This window comes from Zootermopsis nevadensis, unplaced genomic scaffold, assembly GCF_977971745.1.
Source record: "Zootermopsis nevadensis isolate Lab colony 2312 unplaced genomic scaffold, Znev_1.0 Znev_ptg000021l, whole genome shotgun sequence".
Taxonomy (NCBI): Eukaryota; Metazoa; Arthropoda; class Insecta; order Blattodea; family Termopsidae; genus Zootermopsis; species Zootermopsis nevadensis.
This window is the reverse complement of record NW_028259153.1, coordinates 22,598,539-22,620,466: the sequence shown is the minus strand read 5'-3', so window position 1 is coordinate 22,620,466 and position 21,928 is coordinate 22,598,539. Positions and strand designations below refer to the sequence as shown.

Below are 21,928 nucleotides of genomic sequence, written 5' to 3'. Positions count from 1 at the left end.
GGTGCATTTATTTCAAATAATTTAAATCAAAATCCTAAATAAAAGTTTAAGCAAATTTTCCCCCGTAACATAAATGAAAGATCCTTTTAAGTTTCCTTCCACAATCACAGTTAAGTGCTTAATGACTGTGTTAAAGCTTGTCTTTACGTACATTACCATAAAATACAATAAAATGAATGTTTTTGCATAGTCCCAGTTTACTTCACTTAGTTTCTCTGTACGTCCAACTTAATGTAGATCTGGTTACACTTTGAGTGACAGTGTAAAGGTATGAATCAACAAATACTTATTACTGACAGCTTTAGTTTTTAATATGCACATTACCATATGATATACAAATTCAATGTTTTAAATAATCCACTGGCCACACAGGACAACATCCGCATGGCTACCCTTCCTTCAACTGCAAACAACAAACTTAAAATGATAATTAGCATTATTACAATTAAAATCAGATTTGTACAAATAACATATTAAACTACCGTATCTACGTAAGGATCTTACCACAGAAATTATAAATTATTCATTGTCAAAATTTCAAAATCTATTAACTTCCGAACTCTCGTGAGATAAATTGTAATGTTTTCAAAAACTTAAATTATTAGTGAGGTTAAAGACGTAACTGACAAATCAATTGGTAATGGTAAGCACCGAACATTTTCACATTTAATTACAAATATTAAACAAAATGTGGAAAGGCAGATCACCCACAACCACTCAAACACAAAATGGTGTCATATTATGTAAAAGTCACTTCACTTAACAACAAATATATATCTCTCCATTTGTGGTGAATCAGTTTTTTTTGTGCTGTTCAATATATCAACATTAACTTATTTATATATGTGCTTGCCAGTCAACTTTACAAGTGTAACTAGCAAAATAAACAAGACTAATTTAAGTCATTGCTTCAAGAGGGCCATCTACGTGTATTGGAAGCCTCGATAATATCGAGTATATAAAAATACGGCATGTACAGTACTTGTGGGATGGCGAAAAAATACGGCAATTAATTATAAAAATCAGTAGGCCTATTTAATTACGTAAGTAAAGCGTGCATCCTCAAATTTCTAATTATGAATGTCACAAATCATAACAAGTGTTTTCAATGAGATCAAAATTAGGGCACATTACAATTATTCAGTTTTTGACATTTCACGTTACCAACATTTGTGGTTATAGAAGTTTTATGGCGTGAAATATTGTACAGTTGTTTGCTACGTCAGTGAGGACCTTCATTATCTACACCAGTGGTATTCAACCTGGGGTACGCGAAGACATCTTAGGGGGTACGTGAAATTTAAAAAGAATTATGATAAGCACTGAATAATCAGGGCTACATTTAATACATTATTTTGGATGTAATTTATTTTATATGTAGATTATATACTATGTATAACTTGAATTATACACCAACAACTTTGGGGGTACAAAGTTGAAGAGATATTATATCTGGGGGTACGCGAATACCACTGATCTACACAACACTGCACAAATGCTGGTTTAGTGATTGACAATACCCACAATAATTACTTATATTATTTTCTCAAAAGATGGTATCGACTGTAGGTAGAAAACTTTGTTACAAAGGTAATTAATGAGTGACTGTTTGTAGGGAAGTGTACTTATTGCCAATTACTTCGCGCTAATCAAATGACATAAGATACTAAAAGCAAATACCTGTCCAGATACCAAACAGTTCAGATATATGATATCTGAAGCTTTCACAGCGACTACACTCGATAAAATCCTATCAGGCCACGTAATGCAATAAGTCGCCAAAAGAAATAGACGTTTCAGAGATACGATTCCTGCCGACTGGGAGAGAGAGAGAGAGAGACGGTTCCTGAAACAATGGTTTGCTTTAACCACTTGTAACGGGTGATGGCACAAAAGGATTCTATTGGGCCAATTCAGGTTTCTGCATATCTGGCTATATCAAATTACTTTACAAAGGGTTCTCACGATTATAAATATTATTAGGTTTCTGGACTCTGTCCATTGTGTAGTGATTGAGGTTAGTTTCATTCTAACAAATGTAACAGAATAGGTACTCCCAGGATTATGCCTATGGATGGAAAAAGATACATTTTCTGAAACACTGCAGTCTATTCAAAATACCAGACCACCAACAAAGTTCCTAAACACAGGAATACAAACAACAAACGTATTTTTAATATTCACTAGTCTTTGTAACATTGCTGGGAGAAATATGGGTTACCATGACAACCAACAAATACCTTCTATTCATCTGGTGTTTTCCGATTTGTTTAAGAATAAGAACTGATACTCCCTGAAATTACAGAGTACAGAACTACCAAAATCAGTTAATCCTGTGTCTCACTAACATTCTTCTGGATGGTTAACCTCTTTCTTATGCCTTCATGATAAATTCTCACATAACCTAAAAATTTGTAATGTATTCTAAAGCAATAAAGTACATTAATGCAAATAAGTCACATAAATGTGCTGCCACACTGTAGACAACCCTCTTTGCTCCTAATATTATTGCAGTTCTACCAACTGCATAAAGGATTCAATCGCTAAGTTAACAAAACACTGCTTTAAATCAGCATAGGATACATGGTGTCTTCTCATGACCACATAACCTCACAAATAAATACCTAACACAAGAAACAAGGACACTGACTGAGGAAGACCTAGCTACAATTTAAAGTGATGGACACTCGCTACATAATAGTACCGTACTAATGTAAAACATTCAAATTCCTCGTCGAAGAACATGTACATATACTTTAATTGGCACTTGGTTGCATTTCAGTAATGATATTATGTTATCACAATATGAGCTATTGTTTCTTCATTTTAAAATTACAATAAATGAGTACAGTTATTCCATTCTTCCACTTATTATTGTTATTTTTAAATCACCAGCACGCACACACACACACATGTACATATACACAGCTGTGTTTAAGAAAACAGATAATGACTTAAATTGAGATAATAAAATACTGCAAATCAAGAGCCAACTTAAGATAACTGATTACGAGTGTGACAGAAACTGATTCAAATGGGCACAACATAATACCCATTAGAAACTGAATATGATTTGCTGAGGTAGGGTAACTTGGCTTCATGTTCTTTATTGCATACGAGGAATAAATCAGTACAACCAGCCAGTGATTTAGATGATAGACGCACTATATTTAAAATAATAAATGGCAGAGTAAAGAAATCAAGAACTGTAGGAATATAACACTGGACTGCAAGACTAGTAACCATCGTATTTCGGGGGGGGGGGGGGGAATCTGCGGCTCAGTTGCATAATATGAAAAAATAAATTAGTGTGCGGATATGCCACTTCAATATACCGTGACTAAAAATGACTGCGCTTAACATGTAAGAAGGTGCAGATGTCCTTGCACCTAAGCACCATGCTACAGGGGCATACGAGGGGCACAGACGTAAACTCCCACACATTCTTAACCTTAGAGAGCTTCATACTTCAGCCCAGTGAAACAATACCCACTAGATAGCAGGTTGGAAGGGCCTTAGAGTCAGCCCGGACGTGGCGGAAAAACGTCTTACCCCTGCTGGAACTGAATCCTGTCAAACCCACTGCTAATCACTTTACTGACAAGTTAACTAGGCTCACATATTTAGCATGCACAATACAACTACTGAGAACCAGATGCTGTCTTTAGCTTGGACGATATAGTATCAAACTATGGGGGTGATTAACAAACAACAAATTTGAAAGAATATGGAAGGAAGCGGTCATTGAAATTATTTTGTTTTATATTTTCTGGCACATTATTCAGAGTGAGGAATGCTGCAAACTGTCAGCTTAAAGTGTCAAAAGAGACATCAAGACGACTTTCCTCTCTTTTCACTGATTATGCCACATGCCGAAGATATACGGGAAGAAGCGATATTTATCATCTTGTTTGCGACATGAAAAGTGAGAACAATTAATGGTAAAGTTTACTGGCCATGAAGTGGTAGAAGAGATTACACATTAAATGTAAAAAGCATGTTTTTTTTTCTTGCATGCTGCGTGTGTCCCTAGCCAATTTGTAACAATGTTTCGAAAACCTCTTCAAACAATCGGACTAGGTCAGGAATTCAGCACGATTCCCCTTCAGACCAGCCAGTTTGTATCTTTATCTCCAAATAGACCACGAAACATCAGTATTTCACTCATAGTTTCTTTTGATGCTGTCCATGCCATCAGTACTGTACACCGAGATCCACCAAATGACAGTCCTGATTCCCACACCAGATTTGAAATTTCAAACACTGAAATATTACATTATAAGGTTTCCACAGTGGGTCTGAATGGGTTAAACAGTGCATTATACTATTACTACTGCTCAACTGAATGCAATACCTGTGTCAAGACCAGATTACATGCAAGAACCTTCATCAGTCAAGTGTCGAAGCACACGCAGTCTAGCTGGCCGTGCGTTGCGATAACATACTGCTTAACCATTAAACCCAAGACTTGAAGTCAGACTGGCAGCCCCATAGCACAGTTCTAAAACCCCTATTTTTGTATTATAAAGGTTAAAGAATACGCACCACATTCAGATAAAAAACATTGTAAAGTAAATACAACTTTCTATATTGCACCACAAAATAAATACCTTCTTCAACATCCTGGGTTCTTTGAATCTCTTAAGTGAAATCTCAGAAATTATGACAATTCATATCAATATTAAAACCAAGCTCCCCAGTGCTGAGATGTGATTTCTGATAGCAAGTATTAACGTCTGAAATCACCGTCCACCTCACTGGTTCTCTGTTCATGGCTGTAGTTATCAAAAACCAATGCTTCAAAACACATTGCTCAATTATTATATTAAACATAAACAATTAATCAAACACAACACTACTACAGTCAAAAACACTGATATTTAGAAAATATTAAAAAAAATCCATAACTCATATTATTTTTCTGACTACAGCCATGGGTTTATACTACAAGTGTCTTTATAAGGATTACAAAGAGTTCTTTTGTGTTTAAAAAAATGGCTACTTCTTCTTTTCTAACTGCAGTACAACTAATTATCATATATAACATATAGCATACCTCATAAATTTACAATAAGCTGCAATTTGATTCAGTGACCAGTCTTAGGTAAGACTCTTTCCAAAATGGGCAGGGAGAAGGAAGGATATGTCTGCGTGTTGTATAATAAATTTTGGCTCATCAGTGGTGCCACACAAAGTTAAGTACAGTACATCCACCATCTTGATAATAAATTCAACAAATATTTTAAAAGACACACACCTCATTTCCAGAGAACCAAATTTCTGTATTCTTTAAATTCTTCATTCTCATACTACAAGATGGCCACATGCAGGATATTTAATTTCAATAGGCAGAATCTTTTGTGGTCCCATATCATTAAAATTTGGGGAAAATCCTGCATGTTTACCACATGACACTACCCAAAATTTGAAGAAAAAAAAACTAACCAGCAACTTGAAGTGTGCCCTCATTCATTCTCAGCACATCCTGAATGTGTCACTTTACGGAAACAATTTGGGAGGGGGCGGGGGAGATAAAAAAAGGAGCTCTTCTATATTTCTGTTACGTTACGCTGCACCAGACCGTGCCTTCACCTGCTTACTCATTCAGAAAATTACGGACATAATTGCAGAAGACCTAACACACTAAATGAAATTAAAATGCATACAATACCTCTATATGCAATTAATTATAGGGTCACATTTATCTGCGACTATTATCTGAAAAAGGATTTTATTTCACTTTCCGTTATAATTAAATGCCAAATTTTTTATGTCATTATATAAGCCTAAAAACAACTTTATATTGTTCTAAATATTTGGGCAGTCACGCAAACAAAACTATAGTTCAACAGAAACTGCCACTTTTACTTCACGACGTTGCTCCGCAAGTGAAAAATGTTCTGAAGGAAACAAATCTCATAAAACTTGCCACGGTTTTACACAGAAAATGACCATAACAGCGGCATGTGTAAAATTTACGTAAGTTCCATTAATGAGCTCAAGAAGAATGAGACAGATAGGATATGAAGCATGTATGGGGGAAATGAGAAATATTTAAAAAATTTTGGTCAGAAAATTTTGGAAAAGGAAAAAAAGGACCATTTTGGGTATATGGGTATAGCTGTGACAACATTAAAATTAATCTCACAGAAACACTGTGCGAACGTATGAATTACATTCAATTGGTTGAGGATATGGATCAATGGTGGGGGCATTTTTAAACATGTTAACGATCATCCAGATTTCATAAAAGCATAATGTCTGATCTGATCAAGATCACTGAATGGATTTGCAGCGTACAGTAAAAGTATATTATCAGCAACAGAATACATTTTTCTCTCAAACATACCGAGTTCTTTTTTTGTGCATGTTTTGGCATTCTATTTTTTATAGGAATCCTCTGCTTTAGCTTTCATGTAACATTTGACTTCGAGCTACATAGATGATCCATTCAATCAAACAGGAAGAATAGCCTTTATTTGTATATCCCATTTTGAATTAATCATTCCTTTGGAGTTTGCAGTGAACTCGGTCTTACAACACATAACATGTGTGGAATTAATCGATGTTCCAAGAAAGTATACCAATAATCTCATGTATACAAATTTTCCAAATTTGATTACTGCATAAAAACCACGTACAGAATCACCAGTAAACATTTTTAACAAATATGCACAAGTAAGAATAGGCTTTCTAATATAAATTTCAAATGAACACAACTTTCTATAACCATTTTCAAGGTACCATTACATCATATATATATATATGTGGTTACTCTTATTTTTTTGATTTGACTGAAAAAAAATCCCACTACGTATTAAAAAAATCCCTTAATGTTAACATAAACTATGACGCAATACTTCATATATGATTATAAATATTAAACAATGAAAAAATATGGAGTCAGAAGTGGTGTAGTTCTACTGTAACTACAGATAAATAAAACAACAAGATTGACAAAGTATTCGGTACGGCAAGGACGCATTCTGTATGAAGTATTTGGCCATCACTGTACAATGTGAAGAAACACAAAATATACCCATCTCATTACCAGTACCAGAACATTTTGAAGCCTCTCAGTATTTACTGAAATGTAACAAAAGGCATAACATGGAAATCACGCTGTACATACATTTCCTATCTTGTTTTATGTTAAAATTGTTGATAGGGAAGACGAGAGGAAATAATATCCGCAAATAAGGTGATAAACACCTATGCTCACTCTGACTCCATACTTAATCAACATTTGCACTGTGAGAGAATTTTATTTTAGCAAATACAATGCTGTCAAACCTAAACCCTCATATAACTTCCAAATTCCACACTATTAAACATCTAATTCAGCAATTCACAATTTTTCCAATATAGAATGAAACCAATACAAATATCTTCTTGGTTCATTACCTTACATGAATTAAATATCCAGAAAGACCACAGATTTTACCAGCGCACAAACATGGTAAAAGAACTCTCTGATTAACATAAATCTTTATCAAATTACATTATTCCACAATCTAATTCAGCATATGTACATGACTATTAAATTACAGAATTTATCCCGCAACAACCCATTCAGTCGGGAAACAGACATCAAAACAGTCTCTACCAAGAAGTTGCCTAACCAAACAAGAAGTCATACAAATTTGTAAACAGTATTAAAATCAATCACTCTGTTTCGATTCTACATCTACAGACTGGATCGTTCATTCAGACCGTAAAGGGATAAACCTTCATTCCCATCACACAATGCTCACTTTTTTTTATATACCAGAAATGACATATTACGATAAAAGAGTTCATAAAATTTGTGCTGATATCTACCCATTAGATTCTGTATATTTTACTGAACATCCGGTAAGATTTACGTCGACTACGTCAGAGCAGTAACTGCGAGTACAGAAACAGTAAAGGAGAAACTGTTCACAAGCGTGAACATTATTCACATACAACTTCTTTAATCATCACATTCACATTCACACATCAATATTCACATTTCAGAAATCTAGGCGGTATGACGTAGGAGCAACCATTTAAAATATTTCAAACATTTACAACGCTCATGACTCCTTCATGCTATATGACAATCTTCGTAACTTTCCCACTCACTTGCTCGGCCGTTATGACAGTAAAGAATGGATGCAAGAAGAATTGGAACATGTAAAGTGAAAGTGAATAAAATAAAGATTCCCATGCAAGAAGCACAGCGAAGCAGCCAAAAGAAATGCTACTATTGTCAGATATTTTATGTAAAAGGGCAGTGTTATCATTCCTAAGCCACCCGATTATCATACATATAGAACGGAATGAGTATCTGCTTCTGTAACATAACAAATGTCTGAACTGAAGCATCCATCATCTCCTGAGCTTCCAGCATGCTTCCACACACTCCCCTACCCATCATGCACAGTGTGTCCAACTCCCACACACAAGCTCGAGATCATCATATGGCAGCTGAACTATAACCATGGCTGAAAGAAGGGAACACATTTTTCTAAGTTTTACATACAGTAAGGAAGTACCTAGGTTACATTAATTACAGTACATAAATATCAGTCACATAAAACAATATTATTAAAATTATGTATAAATTATACTACCACTTAATTATATTTATCCACGACCTACACGTTTCAACATTACAGGGTCTTCCACAACATAATAATTTAAAATGTACATTCGTCACACATGAATTTATAATTAATCGGTAATGTACTCTGTACAAAACTTAATTTGTAATAATAATATGGTTTCTATGTCTGAGTGATATTTATGTATGCTAATGTAATTAACAGAATACATACATAGGAAACTATAATATAGGTTAGGTTAGGTTAGAATTTCAGTTGGTACTTTTCAATAAAACAGTAAATTTCTAGCAAGTAACATAATTGGTAGTACTGGACAGACAAAGTGCAGAGGAACAGACTGCCCTAGGGGCCCATGGAAGGAAGAAGGGAGGTGGAAGAGAGGGGATGCAAACCAAAAGCTTCTGTTTCCACAAAACTATTCTGTATAAGGTGAAATTTCAGGTTCTTGTGGCAGTGAGTACGAAGATGACTGTTTTCATATTCCGCAGAATGCACAACCTTATCTAAGTTCTTTACTAAATTTATATTACACCAAACAGAATTAGGAAATCACATTCAAGAATAAAAATGGTTGTCCCCCATTCGAGTACGTTCCATACACCTTCTTGCCGTCACAAGACACAAGCAAGTATAGCGATGTAACAAGCCGAACCCCTTGACTGCTTATAGGCTGTACCACTTGGCACAAAGTTTTATGAATGTAAATTGCGAAAGGGTTAATAAATGCCATTTTCACACACAAAACAAATGTTCATTATACTTTTAAAGTTTAAACAAGTTACAAGCACTCATCAGAAGAATCATTTTAGGATTCAGACGGTCAAAAGAAAAGCAACAGATTAAGATTTATAAAAATGTAACTAATTAATATGAATACTAAGTAGTACTCCGAAAAATTACATGACACATTCTTATTTCTTTCAATATTACAGTATAATATGGAATATATAAGTAAGAGAGAACGTAGTATATTATTAAATTATAAAAATATTATGCAAAATAAATAAACTATTGGAATATTAGGAATTTTAACTGCACAGGTACTTGGTCAATTATTCAGAGTCATTATGATTTTATTAACTGTTATTTACTGCTGTTACTTTCTGAGCACAATAATGGAGTCAAAAACTTCTGAAGCCGGCGTGTTAACCTCAATATCACGTCAATAAAAGTTCTGTCAAAGATTAAAAAGCGGAGAATGATTCAAAGCTTTAAATGTTAGCAGCATGATAATAATTCGATATTTTTAACATTCTGGAAGTTATACATAATTTGGTTAACAGAGAGAATTCACAGAATACGAACATTTTACAAGCCTCTTACAGACAGTGTTTGGAATCGAGAGATAGAGAAGATTAGGTACGTTACATATAAAATACATTCTGATGCACAGGTGCGGCCTGAGAGATATGTCAGCAGATTACCAGCAAAACTTGATATGACTTTTATAAGGAGTAAGAAGTGGCCACTTTACCCCTGGGGAAGGAACTGCAAGTACCCTCTGGATCGATGCTACGTGGGTCCCACACCATCTGAATTGATGGGTAATAATGGAATTCCCTTTAGAAATAATTGTAGAGATGGTAAATAAAGAAACAATCACAGAACTCAAGGACAATGTGGAGACAGCAAATGAAGGAAGAAACAGGAAAGTGGTAGAAGAAGCTGAAACAGCCTAGTGGAAATGCTGATGGATGCTGATATGACGTTAAAGAAATTTTTGCATTTTAAATGTTTAAAAACACTGGCTACAGTTAGGCCAATATAAAACAGAATGACCTAGACTTTCAATAATAAAACCACTATTTACGTACACATACCTCAGCCTTTGTAAAAAAATGCATTCCATTATGTAAGTTGCTGAAATTGTTCATTTGTGGAACGATTTATACCGAGTTGGAGGAAGGGGAGGCTGAGAGAGTGGACCAATGAAAGGTGAGAAATGAGATGGAAATTCCAGGTCAATATGGAGTCTCCAACCCAACATGGCATCACTATCACCTCAAAGAAAATATTCATTAGTAAATTGCAAACATTCATGAGGACGTGTTGCAACGAATATACACCAATCTGAAGCACTGTGCCCAGTTTTGAATGGACAGCAGGGGTGACCACTTTCAGAACTTTATGTGAAAGTATGCAGTTTCACAGGGAATGAGGTATGTATGTACAACCGATTCTAATCAATGAATTAAAAATGGTTTCATTAATGACAGTATAGTATAAAAAAGGGGGTATCTATTCATAACTTGAAGATTAAAATGTGGAATGCTGCCAAAATCAGTGTTTAAACAATTCATATAGGATTTCAACTAGCACACACAGTACAGAATTTAAAAGCATATATAAGACTTTTAAACCAATTGATAAAGACACATTAGAGCCTGGATATGAGAGACAACATCAGTAAAGTGAACTCCCATTCATTTTACTAAAAATTAATTCAAATAATTTCTCGACTTTTGTGAAGATAACAACTCTGAACTACAACAAAAAAGTATAATTTTGTAAATGTATGGTCCATCCTTTTATAGCTTAGTTTGCTGGCTATTTAATAGCAATGTATCAACTGCATATGATGAAGACTGTTTTGAGTATACTAAACTATACACAGAATAAATGGCGGACGACAAACATCTGATGAACACACGGACTTCACTCTTAAGCAAGAAATATCAGATAAGGTAATATGATTTGAGGTTTTCATCACAACACTGATTAACACTTTCATAGTCAGTGTTTTTTTACTGCTTACACTCCCCTGCCAGGCTTCTGCAGCATATTGCAATAATTATTACTTCAAAAGTATATGGAATTTTAACAGTATTTTTTTCTTCCATCTACTTAACACAAAACAATTACAGATTCATATAAAAATAGTAGCTTTCAAGCGCACAATATAACTGGAAACAGAGAACGGCACACAGCACAACCTTTGAGCTGTGAAAATCATGATGTTTTCTTTACACAACAAGTGCCATCTGTTAATGAAAGCTTCAAACTTGTAATATGAAATGTAGACAAAGGATGATGCAATCTACAGCTGTTATTGTCTTTCCAATATGTACCACAGCAGGAGAGGCTTGATAATCTATCAATCGAACCAACGGCCATCCGCATCATAATGTGAGATGCAGGCCAAATCACATGTAGACATCTGCATTAAGACTGTGAAAAGTTGGGCACTTCTGTAGAACCTTGTGCCTCCATCTTCCGGTTCTTTTTTAATTCTACTTTCAATACAGAGGTAGTCGGTCCCTCGAGTTCGTTCCAACATGACATGGTGTTATAACTTTAAACATCTGACAATACATAAATAATATCTGAATTTGTTTCATGGTATACTGTCATTCTGTATCAATTTATACACACTGTATCATTTACTTAACTCTTTTGCTGCAGAGCTCATAACGTGAGGCATGCTAGCAGCGAGTTTCTACTGAACTCATATTACGATCAGTTCAGACTCAACGGCCTGCAGATTTATGTTTATACAGCACTCTTTCCTTGCACGAGTAGGACATGTTGACAACACATAGAAGATCTTGTATATATTAAACATAACGTTTCCCACAAGACGTTGCAAGATATATCATAATTTTCAAGTATACCAATTTGTGGGTAGCATTATGACAGCCATGACTTCTTTTAGATGTAAACAGACTGCAGATTCCAATTCTCAGGGTGAATGGAAGGACAGTAAGTGGTCCAAAGAAAGAAAATAATAAATTAAATTTTAAAAAAAGTGTAAAATTTATTTACACAGGCACAGCATTTATTAATAACAAAAAAATCATGCAGCAAAAGAGTTAAATCCCAATACTCAAAGAAGTTTTATGTAAATCTGGAACACGATTTCATTGCCATTCTTGAGGGTCTGTGACGAATAGAAGAACAAACATAAGCAAGCCACACCCACACACAGAAAGCACCAATTCTGCAATTAACATTCATTCACCATGTGATATGCTGTATAGAAATTAATTTACTACACAATAATCCTTGTCAAATTCCCCTCCCCCCCCCCAAATTGGACTGATTCTGTCTCCCAACTCATGTAAAAGAATCAAACATCACCCAAGGTGGCACTCAGATACAATGATTACACTACTTGCCTGTGTTACAAAAAAGTTATGATCTTCATTCTAATCACTCCCTGCATGTGAGCAATGTCTTCTGGTTGGTCCAGCACAGCTGATAAATGACTATATACCCTGATACCCAAGCTAATCACAGAGGTAACAGAAAGAAAAAAACACAAGCGGCTAAGGAAATGCCAATCGGGATAAAATCAGCCCATAGATGCATCAGTCCTATTTCCAACTAGGGTGACTTTTTTAACCAATAAGAACGTAAAAGGACAGGTGATATTAACCGAACACGACCAATCAAAGCTTAACACTATCCAACAAAGATTACCTTCTGAAAAACAAAACCTATCAACCTTCCCACTTAGTGGACAACAAGATGGCTCAAAACAAAACGGTAACAGGAAATGCATTTTATGGCCACAGTCCATCAAATACACATAACAGTGCCTCTCGTCAACCCTGCATGTACTAATAAGACCTGATGAATCCAGACTAGGATGCAGAGTATGCCTCAGATGTACTAGCATACAGAATAATGCCGCTATGCTTCACCAAGTAGCACCGTCGAGAGACACACCATCTCCCTCCGGAAGTACATCGGTAATCAAAATGCAGGTGTTTGGGTACAGATTTAGGCCACAGTAGAACCTATTATATTGAATTTTTGAACACTTTTCGGTTGGCTGGTTACTACATCGAATGAAGGCTTCATTCAACGGTCTCGTCCGTTTCTTATCTTCGTCATCTACGTTGCAGCGCGTTGATTATGTATACTCCATCAGCTGTATTTGGTGATTTAAGTTAAAAAAAAATATTTAAAAAAAAAATTAACGAACAGATTGAAGCTCCACATAACACAACCCCACAGTCAAATATAATGTCTTCTTCAAATTGTCACATCTACACTCAAACCTACGCCTGCAGAGAGAATCAACAACACAATTAGTCTGCTGAATAGTGACGTTCCAAGAAAAGGGCATTCAATTCACGTCCTATTTCCCCACGAAAGCAACTACTGTGTAGATCAGGGTATACCTGTAATATTCACATTAACTCGGATTATACTTCTTTAACCTTTAAAGCTGAAGCTCACTTAATAATTAAGTATTCAGTCCATACTGTAAAGAAAAAAACAACGCTTCTCCACATATAAAGATCAACAAGTTAATGCTGTTTAAGGAAATAATCCCTGTTTACAGGGATTATCATACAAAACCCATAAATACAGAAAAGAGTTAATAATGAAGCAAAGAATTACAGATTCATATATTAGCTTGGCGTGTTGTGATTGAAGAAATAATTCAATCACATCTTTCCCCATTGACAAGTTACAGTCTCATGGAACTTCACTGCTACATGGTAAAACGTAAGCGGCATATAACAAACACTTTTTTCCAAAAAAAAACTGATACTCACTATACATGAGGTAGTCCTTGAACCTCCATCATTTCTTCTTGGCAACTGGAACTATCAAGCGTAGACCCTAAATTGTGGCCACCAAAAGTAAAGCCAGTAGCAGGTGACAGGTGATGCCGCGGACTAAACGTATAGCGCAGGGTAGTGGCAGGTGTGGGATAGGCTGATTTTCGTGGAGAGCGAGCTTTCACTATACGTGGAGGTTTGTACATTTCCTCCAAAACTGATGGAGCCACGTATGTGAACCCCTAAAACAAGACAGTTAATAATAGTGTAACTGCGGCAGAACAAACTGAACCGTACTCGACTGTTCGGAATAAAATTTGCGCCTTAAACCTTACCTGGAACACAAGATTTGCACTCTCACTGAGAGTTGATTCATCAGGAGAGTCTATAGGAGTTTGCTTTGTGAATTTGGTATCAAACTGTGATACATCGTCCTCTCCTGCCTGTAAAATAAGACAGAACACATTTTTATGTTTCTGTCACATTTAATCACACAAAAAAATGTTACAAACAAGTCATATATCAAAATGAGATGTATAGTTCATTTCATGGACTCACTTTGTGTACAGCGAACCACGATCCATTTTTCAAAAGAACTGAAAAGGTCGGCGAACACTAAAGCTCACGACTGAGCGTTACACATAGGTTCAATATAAAATTTCATAAAAATCTGTTAAACCAGGTTTGGACACCAAACAATGCCTCTCCAAACATGTGCAGTCAACGTTAACACTTCGTAAAAATTATATTACTGTACGTACCAATGAAGGCTTGAATGGTGGCTCTAATTTTCTACCTAAGACATCAGCCCAGTTCATCTGCTTGAAGAAAGGATGAACTTTGATAGCTTCTCCATTACTAGGACCTGAACCTAACCTCTGGACCACTTGCCTCTGAAACATAGTATTCCTCATTTCAATATGTGTTTATTTAACCCACTGGCTCAAAGAGCCTGCAATTTCCCGGCAGCTTTCAGCTAGCCGTTAAGTCGTGGGCAATTCACCAGTGTTTGAAAAACGAAACAATATTTTTTAATTTTGTCCTGTTTGTTACTGGGTGGGCCACAGCAAACTTTCTAACCATGGATTATTTTTACCAGAACAAGAATAGTACAACGGGAGTAAGATGAGGCAAAACAAACAGAAAAAGATACACACTTTTAGCAGCTTGCGTATGAGATCACGAGCATCTGGTGTGAGATACGGTGGCAAATTCAACCTTCCTTTCAGTATCTTCTCTATTGTCTTCTTTCGGTTATCTGCTGTGAATGGCGGCTGCAACAAATATATTGAGAAGTCAGCCGTCAGATATCACGGCACGGCATATTTGGATACGGCAAAACACCAAATTTATTTTAACAGAAAATGTTTATTTTTGTAGCTGACAAAATGGTTGAATGCACTGGACACTACCTTGGTCTACATAAAACCACAAAGAGAATACAAAACTCTTCTTTCAGCTGAAAACACATCCAGATACTTACAGCACCCGTCAGCATGTCGTACATAAGGGCACCCAGTGACCACCAATCCACAGCCTTGCCATGCCCACTACGAGTCAGGATCTCTGGGGCCCTACAATCAACATTAAAGGATCTTACAGTGCTTAATAATAATGGAGATGGTAAGTTGACTAGCGACAAATAAGGAATGCAACAAGCACACTGAAATCCCTGTCTAAGGTTCCCTTGGGAAGCAATGAGTTTTAATACTAAACTGAGGAATGAGCCGGGATAGCTCAGTCAGTATAGTGACTAGCTACGGGCTGGATGACCTGGGTTCGATCCCTGACAGGGGCAGAGGATTTTTCCTCTAGCCTCTGCGTCCAGACCGGCTCTGGGGCCCACCCAGCCTCCTCTACAATGGGTACCGGGGTCCTTTCCCGGGGGTAAAGCACGGTCGGGGCGTGACGCTGACCACTCACCCCCATCTAGTGCCGGGGTTAAGGAAGAGAGGAGCTATTCCTCCTCTCACCCCAAACGCCTACATGGCGTAAAGTGGGACAAACTTTACTTATACTAAACTGAGGAAAATCTTAAATGGAGGGAATTAAAAAAGGAGATTATCAATTTATCCCAGACATACTGGTCATTGCAATTGATGGCTGATCTAATATACACCACCAACACTTGTCTGCCCTTCTTTGGATCTTTCTATCCACTTCCCTATGTTCATACAACTATGACTATAGTGAACAACCATTCTGCCATAAATCCTATCGATACACCAGACAAGTTACCTACTCCACAGATTACCAACTGCAAATAGGTGCAAAGGATGAAGGTTCATACGGTTTCCACATCCATCTTCAGTGCTGCCAAGATTACTTCTGAGATAAACTAAAACCACCATTTGACCTTCCCTTCTTAGATATTAAGACTGAGTAACATACAGCAGTGAAATATTGGTAATGAGAGAAAATATTAAAAACAGAAGTGAAGTTTCAAACTGAAACAAGCTGACGAACTGTGATCATCAAGTTACAAGCATTGCCACTTCTACTAACCTGTTTGGTGAAAGAATAAAAGCTTAAATTATGCAAAATTTTAATTCAAAGAGAACCACAAAGGCCAAATAAGACTTTGAGATGCATCTGAGGAAACAGACAGTTCAACTTCAAATGTTCGGAGCAGAAGATATAAGACAACGTAATCAACGACAATGATGATTATCCTTACAGAAGGTGAATATAAACAAGATATACATCCAGTAAGACATATCACACTGTTCTAATGAATAATGAACAGGTTCAGTAGAATACAATACATGCACTCATTAAAGACGCACATAATTAAGACTGGAACTGGTATGGACTGGTTCTTGACATCTTGCGCTACTGGATTGTCATTTCCTAATCTTCAGAATGTCACAACATATCGAAGCTGAAGTTAACACTATTCAATCGAAGCTGTGAGTTGTATCACCCATCCTGTGTGCTTGTCTCACTATAGCAGGAGTCATCCAGAAAATTCTCTCGGAATGATGATATGGAAACTGAAAAATCTAGGCCCTTCTCTGCGCGACTTATATATATATGGCACAATGCAGACTCGTGTCTTTCAGTCAGAGGTGACAGAGGTAGTAAACACGAGTGAGAAACACGATTTAGATTTTGATACGCGCGCGATCTACCGCTAGAAACAAACAATTAATAACAGTGCAGACCCTAGACAGATAACTAAAACAATCAAAATTCATGATTCATAACTGTAAAAAAAACTGCAGTGAGGAAAATAATTACTTGCAACTATAATGAGATTAATAAATCCGTATCTCAAGCAAAAACTCCTAAGTCAACTACACATTTCTGTCACAATATTACTATCCAGTTTAATATTATTCATCAATCTATACTTGAGTCCCTTGAGTGGCCTCTCAACTTCACATATTATTATTAAAATTTTGTATGTACTTTTCATCTCTCCCATGTTCTGACTAACAAATCTCTAAAGAACAAAACTGTACATACATGTATTCAATAGTACCACAAAATGTGTGTGTCACTATGCCTTCTTGGATGTGCTCTTTACACAAACCAAAATCTGTTAGTTTAACATGTCCATGTGCATCCAATAGTATATTCTCAGGTTTCAAATCCCTGCAAGAGAAAGAGAGCATATAAATTAGTTTTTCAGCTAAACCACAAAAACATCATTTGTGCTAAGCCCTTTCTAGCAACTCGATTATGTCATGTCTTGATGCTATCAGCCCAATTCATCCAAGTAGTGTTTGAGTTTTTCACAGTGATGGCTCTTAGAGTCAGCGTAGCTCAGTAAGTACATTGACTGCCTATGGACTGGGTGACCAGGGTTCGATCCCTGACAACAGCAGAGAATCTTTCCTCTAGCCTCTGCGTCCAGACCGGTTCTGGGGCCCACCCAGCCTCCTACCCAATGGGTACCGGGGTCCTTTCCCCGCGGTAATATGTAAGACTAATCCGAAAACTCAGATTGAAGGTAAGAGTAGAAGAACAGGTTTCAAATCGTGGATGTATATTTGTCATGCGCTTAATCTATAGTTTGTAATGAACCTTGGAAGCATGTACCATCCTACTATGCATTGCAACACTTGTCATTAGATAAACATTTTTTTCTGAACAAAGGATAATCAATACAAACTATGTCATATGGAAATGGAATGTTTAATTCTGTCATGTTGGCATACCTACAGTGATCCTATCATTACAATACAATGACTGTTACATTGTCAAAATATGTGGGTTGATTAGAAACAATACATCATGAACAAATACTCTCATAAGACAACCATTATTTAAAAATATTTTCTCTATCAGCTGTATATTCTCATGCTAAAGCCATTCAGCATTTATCTATCATCAGAAATAAAGAAAGATAAAGTATTGCAATTTTAATCACCTCTTCTCCTGATTGTGATAATGAATTAGATTAATACTCGGGACAAAACCGTAAGAACGAGGCCATTTAAATGTCAAGTAATGCATAAAACAATTTACATCTGCAAATAGTAATTCGATATGTTTGTCTGAAACACTAGCAACCACTTTCAAGACCAAATGGCATAACAACCCATAAAATCAACGCCAACATCTCCATTGCCGAGAGAACCTCATAATTATAAATTAATAACTTAAAAGTTTATTTGAAACTTTGGTAAAGATATTACAGCAACAAAATTTTCATGACGACACACGCTATGTACATAGTAACATTAAGAACATGAAAGTGGGAATGCAGGGATGGTCAGATATATTTATTTACCTGAAGGCTATTTAACAATGTTGTACCAACTATACAATTTCATAACATCAACATCACTGATGAACACCTGTGGCATATTATTGGGGCATCTCACAAAAAAAAAAACATCACGACAATAATAAAATGCATCACTTGTACTGAAACATTTAGGATTCAGAATAAATTCTTATATATTTAGTGTGTGTGTGCAACAATTTTTAAATACTTAAAAATATAAGTATTTGTAAAATTGGGAAAATTTAGAATTACAACATATTAAGGTAGCATGTTCCTGTTACTTCAAATTGTTCAGCGAGTTTGTTAAAACAATGTTCTATATTTCGCACTAAACATGAATTGGCCGTGCAATGATAATTACACAGTCCTTATCTAAGATATTAATAGCTCTAAATAAACACTTGAGTTACTGAAAGGTCTCAAGGTTAAAGGTCACAGTAATTCTTTTTATCAGTTCCTGCTCCATATTTATGCACTACCTAAACCTGATAAATGTACATATATATATGTAAGGTAAATTACACATAAGAAAAAAAAAATACTCTTACTTACCTATAAATAATGCCTTGTATATGTAAATGTTCAAGTGCTAGTATTATTTCTGATAAGTAGAAACTGAAAGAAAGATTGGAACAGAATTAACACACACAAGACGTACATTTACATGATATCTACTCAAACCCACTGCCATCCATAGTCTAAATATTATAATAGAATATGGATAAACAGGAGGGTTGGTGGATGGACAAGGGTCAGAGGAAGTGTACATGAATGTGTAGATGGATGGTTGTATCATCTACCTGTAATACTTCGCTGTATTTCTGTACTATATAAAACACATCCCAATTAAATGGGAACAGACTTGTAAAAAACATTAAAATAATGTAACATGTAGCATGACTTATTTTTTCAACAGCTTTCATTTTGAATTGGCATATTTTTGGAGGGAAGAAGATGAATGTACAAAAGGGCTACAGGGAAAGACGAAATGCAGAAAGAATTCAATCAGGACAAACAAATGAAATAGATCTAAAATTAATATAGTATATTTGTCCCATCCATGCAAGACAGAACTTTTAGAATGGGTTCATAGCCAGTCAAAACATTCAGAAACAATTAAAATCCTGGATCAAATTTTAACCACCAATCTACTTCACTATGTCATCTAGGTCACATATAATGTATTTACATGATTTCTCATATTCTGCTATAATTTTAATCTACAGAGTGAAGCATAAAACAACATAACCTCAAGTCTTTGCAGTCTGATGTTCATCACCCAAGTAGACCAGTGCAGAATATACTGTTCAAAACTGACTACATATAACCACTTTTTCCTCCATTTTACTTGCTTCATATTTTATCATCATATATCCATTGTTTTTACAGCATAGAAAAGGATAAAAAAAAATCAAAATTATAGAAGTCATTGCAATTTAATATTAGTTAATATGCATTCTTTGCACAGAATGTATATCAGAACTGCTCAAGTAATTTAAAAAATCTGGTATTTAAATTGGGTGGCAGGATATTTAATTCAGGTTCCTATGAGTCAAACAATTACATTATAATTACCCTTTACCAAGAAAGATGGTTGTCTTCAGGGTTGTAGGACATTGTAATCTGATAGAAGTTAATCGATATTTCAGAGGTTCCTGCTTCTGCCAAAATCATGGTGATGATTGAGGCAACAACTTTACATTTTCAAATAGTCATAATGAATAAAGTTACGTATCATGTTCTTTGAACTAACGACATTCAAACCCAGTTGGAAATTCCATGAGAAAAGTTTCAGAATGCTACCATTTGTACCAACCAAGTTAGAACTACCTGCATCAGGTACTATCCAAATGATTGGCAGATTAGCAAGGTCTTACTGTATACCCAAAATGTCTACTTACCAAGCTGTATCTTCTAAAAATATTCCTTCACGTTCCAGGTGCATAAATAGCTCACCACCACTTAAATATTCCAGAATTAAGTAGAGTTTTCCACCTGTCTGGAATGCGTAGATCAGGTCTACGATGAAAGGGTGCTAAACAATATGAAGGCAAGGGAAGTAAAATAAAATCAGTACCACTTAGAAATGTGACTGACTGGCAACATTAATATTTCAAGCCCAAGCAACTCTTTGTATAAATAAAAACATTTCACTTATTTCTCAAATGCAATTCACCTTTACAGCTTCAAGGATGTTTCTCTCCGCTTTTGTGTGGGCTGTGTCCTTCTGGTTGCGTACAATTGATGCTTTACGTAGAACTTTCATAGCAAAGATGGTTCCAGTATCTTGACCAGTAACTTTGCGTACCTGAAATACTTTCCCATACCCACCCTTTCCCAAAACTTTGCGCAGTTCAAAATCCTGAGGTCCAGTCTTCTCCTTACCAGTATTCACATTTTGTTCTGACAAATGAACTGTCTCCAAATCTTCTGACCTGCACATGCACATAAAAAGTTAGAAATTTCCAAGTACCAACACTTATTTAAATACACAGTAAAAATGAAAATATCTTCCACATACAACTCAACACACTATTCTAAACTTAATACTTACTCAATTATAGCATTAACATTGGGGTCCTGATCATAATCACCCTGGAATTCAAACAGAATATGGATGTTATTTTTATATGTACAAACAACTAGTTCAGTGTCTTAAGAAACCACTGACAAAAATGTATAACCTAATGTCCTTCACATTTCTAAAGCAATTTCAACATTTTGATAACCAAAAAAACAAAGAAATTTTGCTTTCTGTTTAACTGTGAAAGAAAAACATAATCTTACCTCCTCTATTTCGATAGCATCATCGTCAGAAAGATCTTGACCAAGTTCTCCATCAGGTAATTCTATATCAAACACCCCTGCCATGATTTTGATATAATATATCACATTGACAATAGCCTATGGTTATAATTATGCACAAATCTACTGAATCACGTAATTTTTTCTACCAATATTGCTCTACGATAACATTGCTCCACCTGCTTCATGTGTGGAAAATGAACACATTCTAAAAGCGTTACGATCCACCGTGCGAAACAAGCTATCCTAGCGAAACTGACCAATATCACACGTTGAGACGTATGTAA

The 21,928-nt window shown here is 35.7% G+C and overlaps 1 protein-coding gene across 4 annotated transcripts; it reads right to left on the bottom strand.

Moving 5' to 3' along the window:
* Window positions 1–286: 286 nt before the first annotated feature.
* Window positions 287–21,914, bottom strand: S6k (Ribosomal protein S6 kinase). Of its 4 annotated transcripts, none has more exons than XM_022081478.2 (12): window positions 21,624–21,914; window positions 21,391–21,431; window positions 21,013–21,271; window positions 20,738–20,871; window positions 19,389–19,451; window positions 17,570–17,698; window positions 15,585–15,675; window positions 15,259–15,375; window positions 14,863–14,994; window positions 14,437–14,544; window positions 14,096–14,343; window positions 287–13,597 (listed from the first exon to the last, which is right to left on the bottom strand). In XM_022081478.2, coding segments are annotated over exons 1-12 (1,407 nt in total). In that variant the 5' UTR covers window positions 21,708–21,914; the 3' UTR covers window positions 287–13,596. The 4 variants fall into 4 exon arrangements, with proteins under 4 accessions (XP_021937170.1, XP_021937169.1, XP_021937168.1 ...); XM_022081477.2 differs by having other exon boundaries at window positions 287–13,461; XM_022081476.2 differs by having other exon boundaries at window positions 287–8,468.
* Between the last annotated feature and the right edge of the window lie 14 nt (window positions 21,915–21,928).

What these genes read in the sequence shown, in the direction of transcription:
- S6k (XM_022081476.2), bottom strand. Translation starts at nt 21,707, where the DNA reads ATGGCAGGGGTGTTTGATATAGAATTACCTGATGGAGAACTTGGTCAA. An exon ending in TTTTTAGAAGATACAGCTTG is followed by an intron (nt 19,452 to 20,737) that starts GTAAGTAGACAT and finishes TCTTTCTTTCAG; the next exon opens with TTTCTACTTATCAGAAATAA. An exon ending in ATACAAGGCATTATTTATAG is followed by an intron (nt 17,699 to 19,388) that starts GTAAGTAAGAGT and finishes TTTCTCTTGCAG; the next exon opens with GGATTTGAAACCTGAGAATA.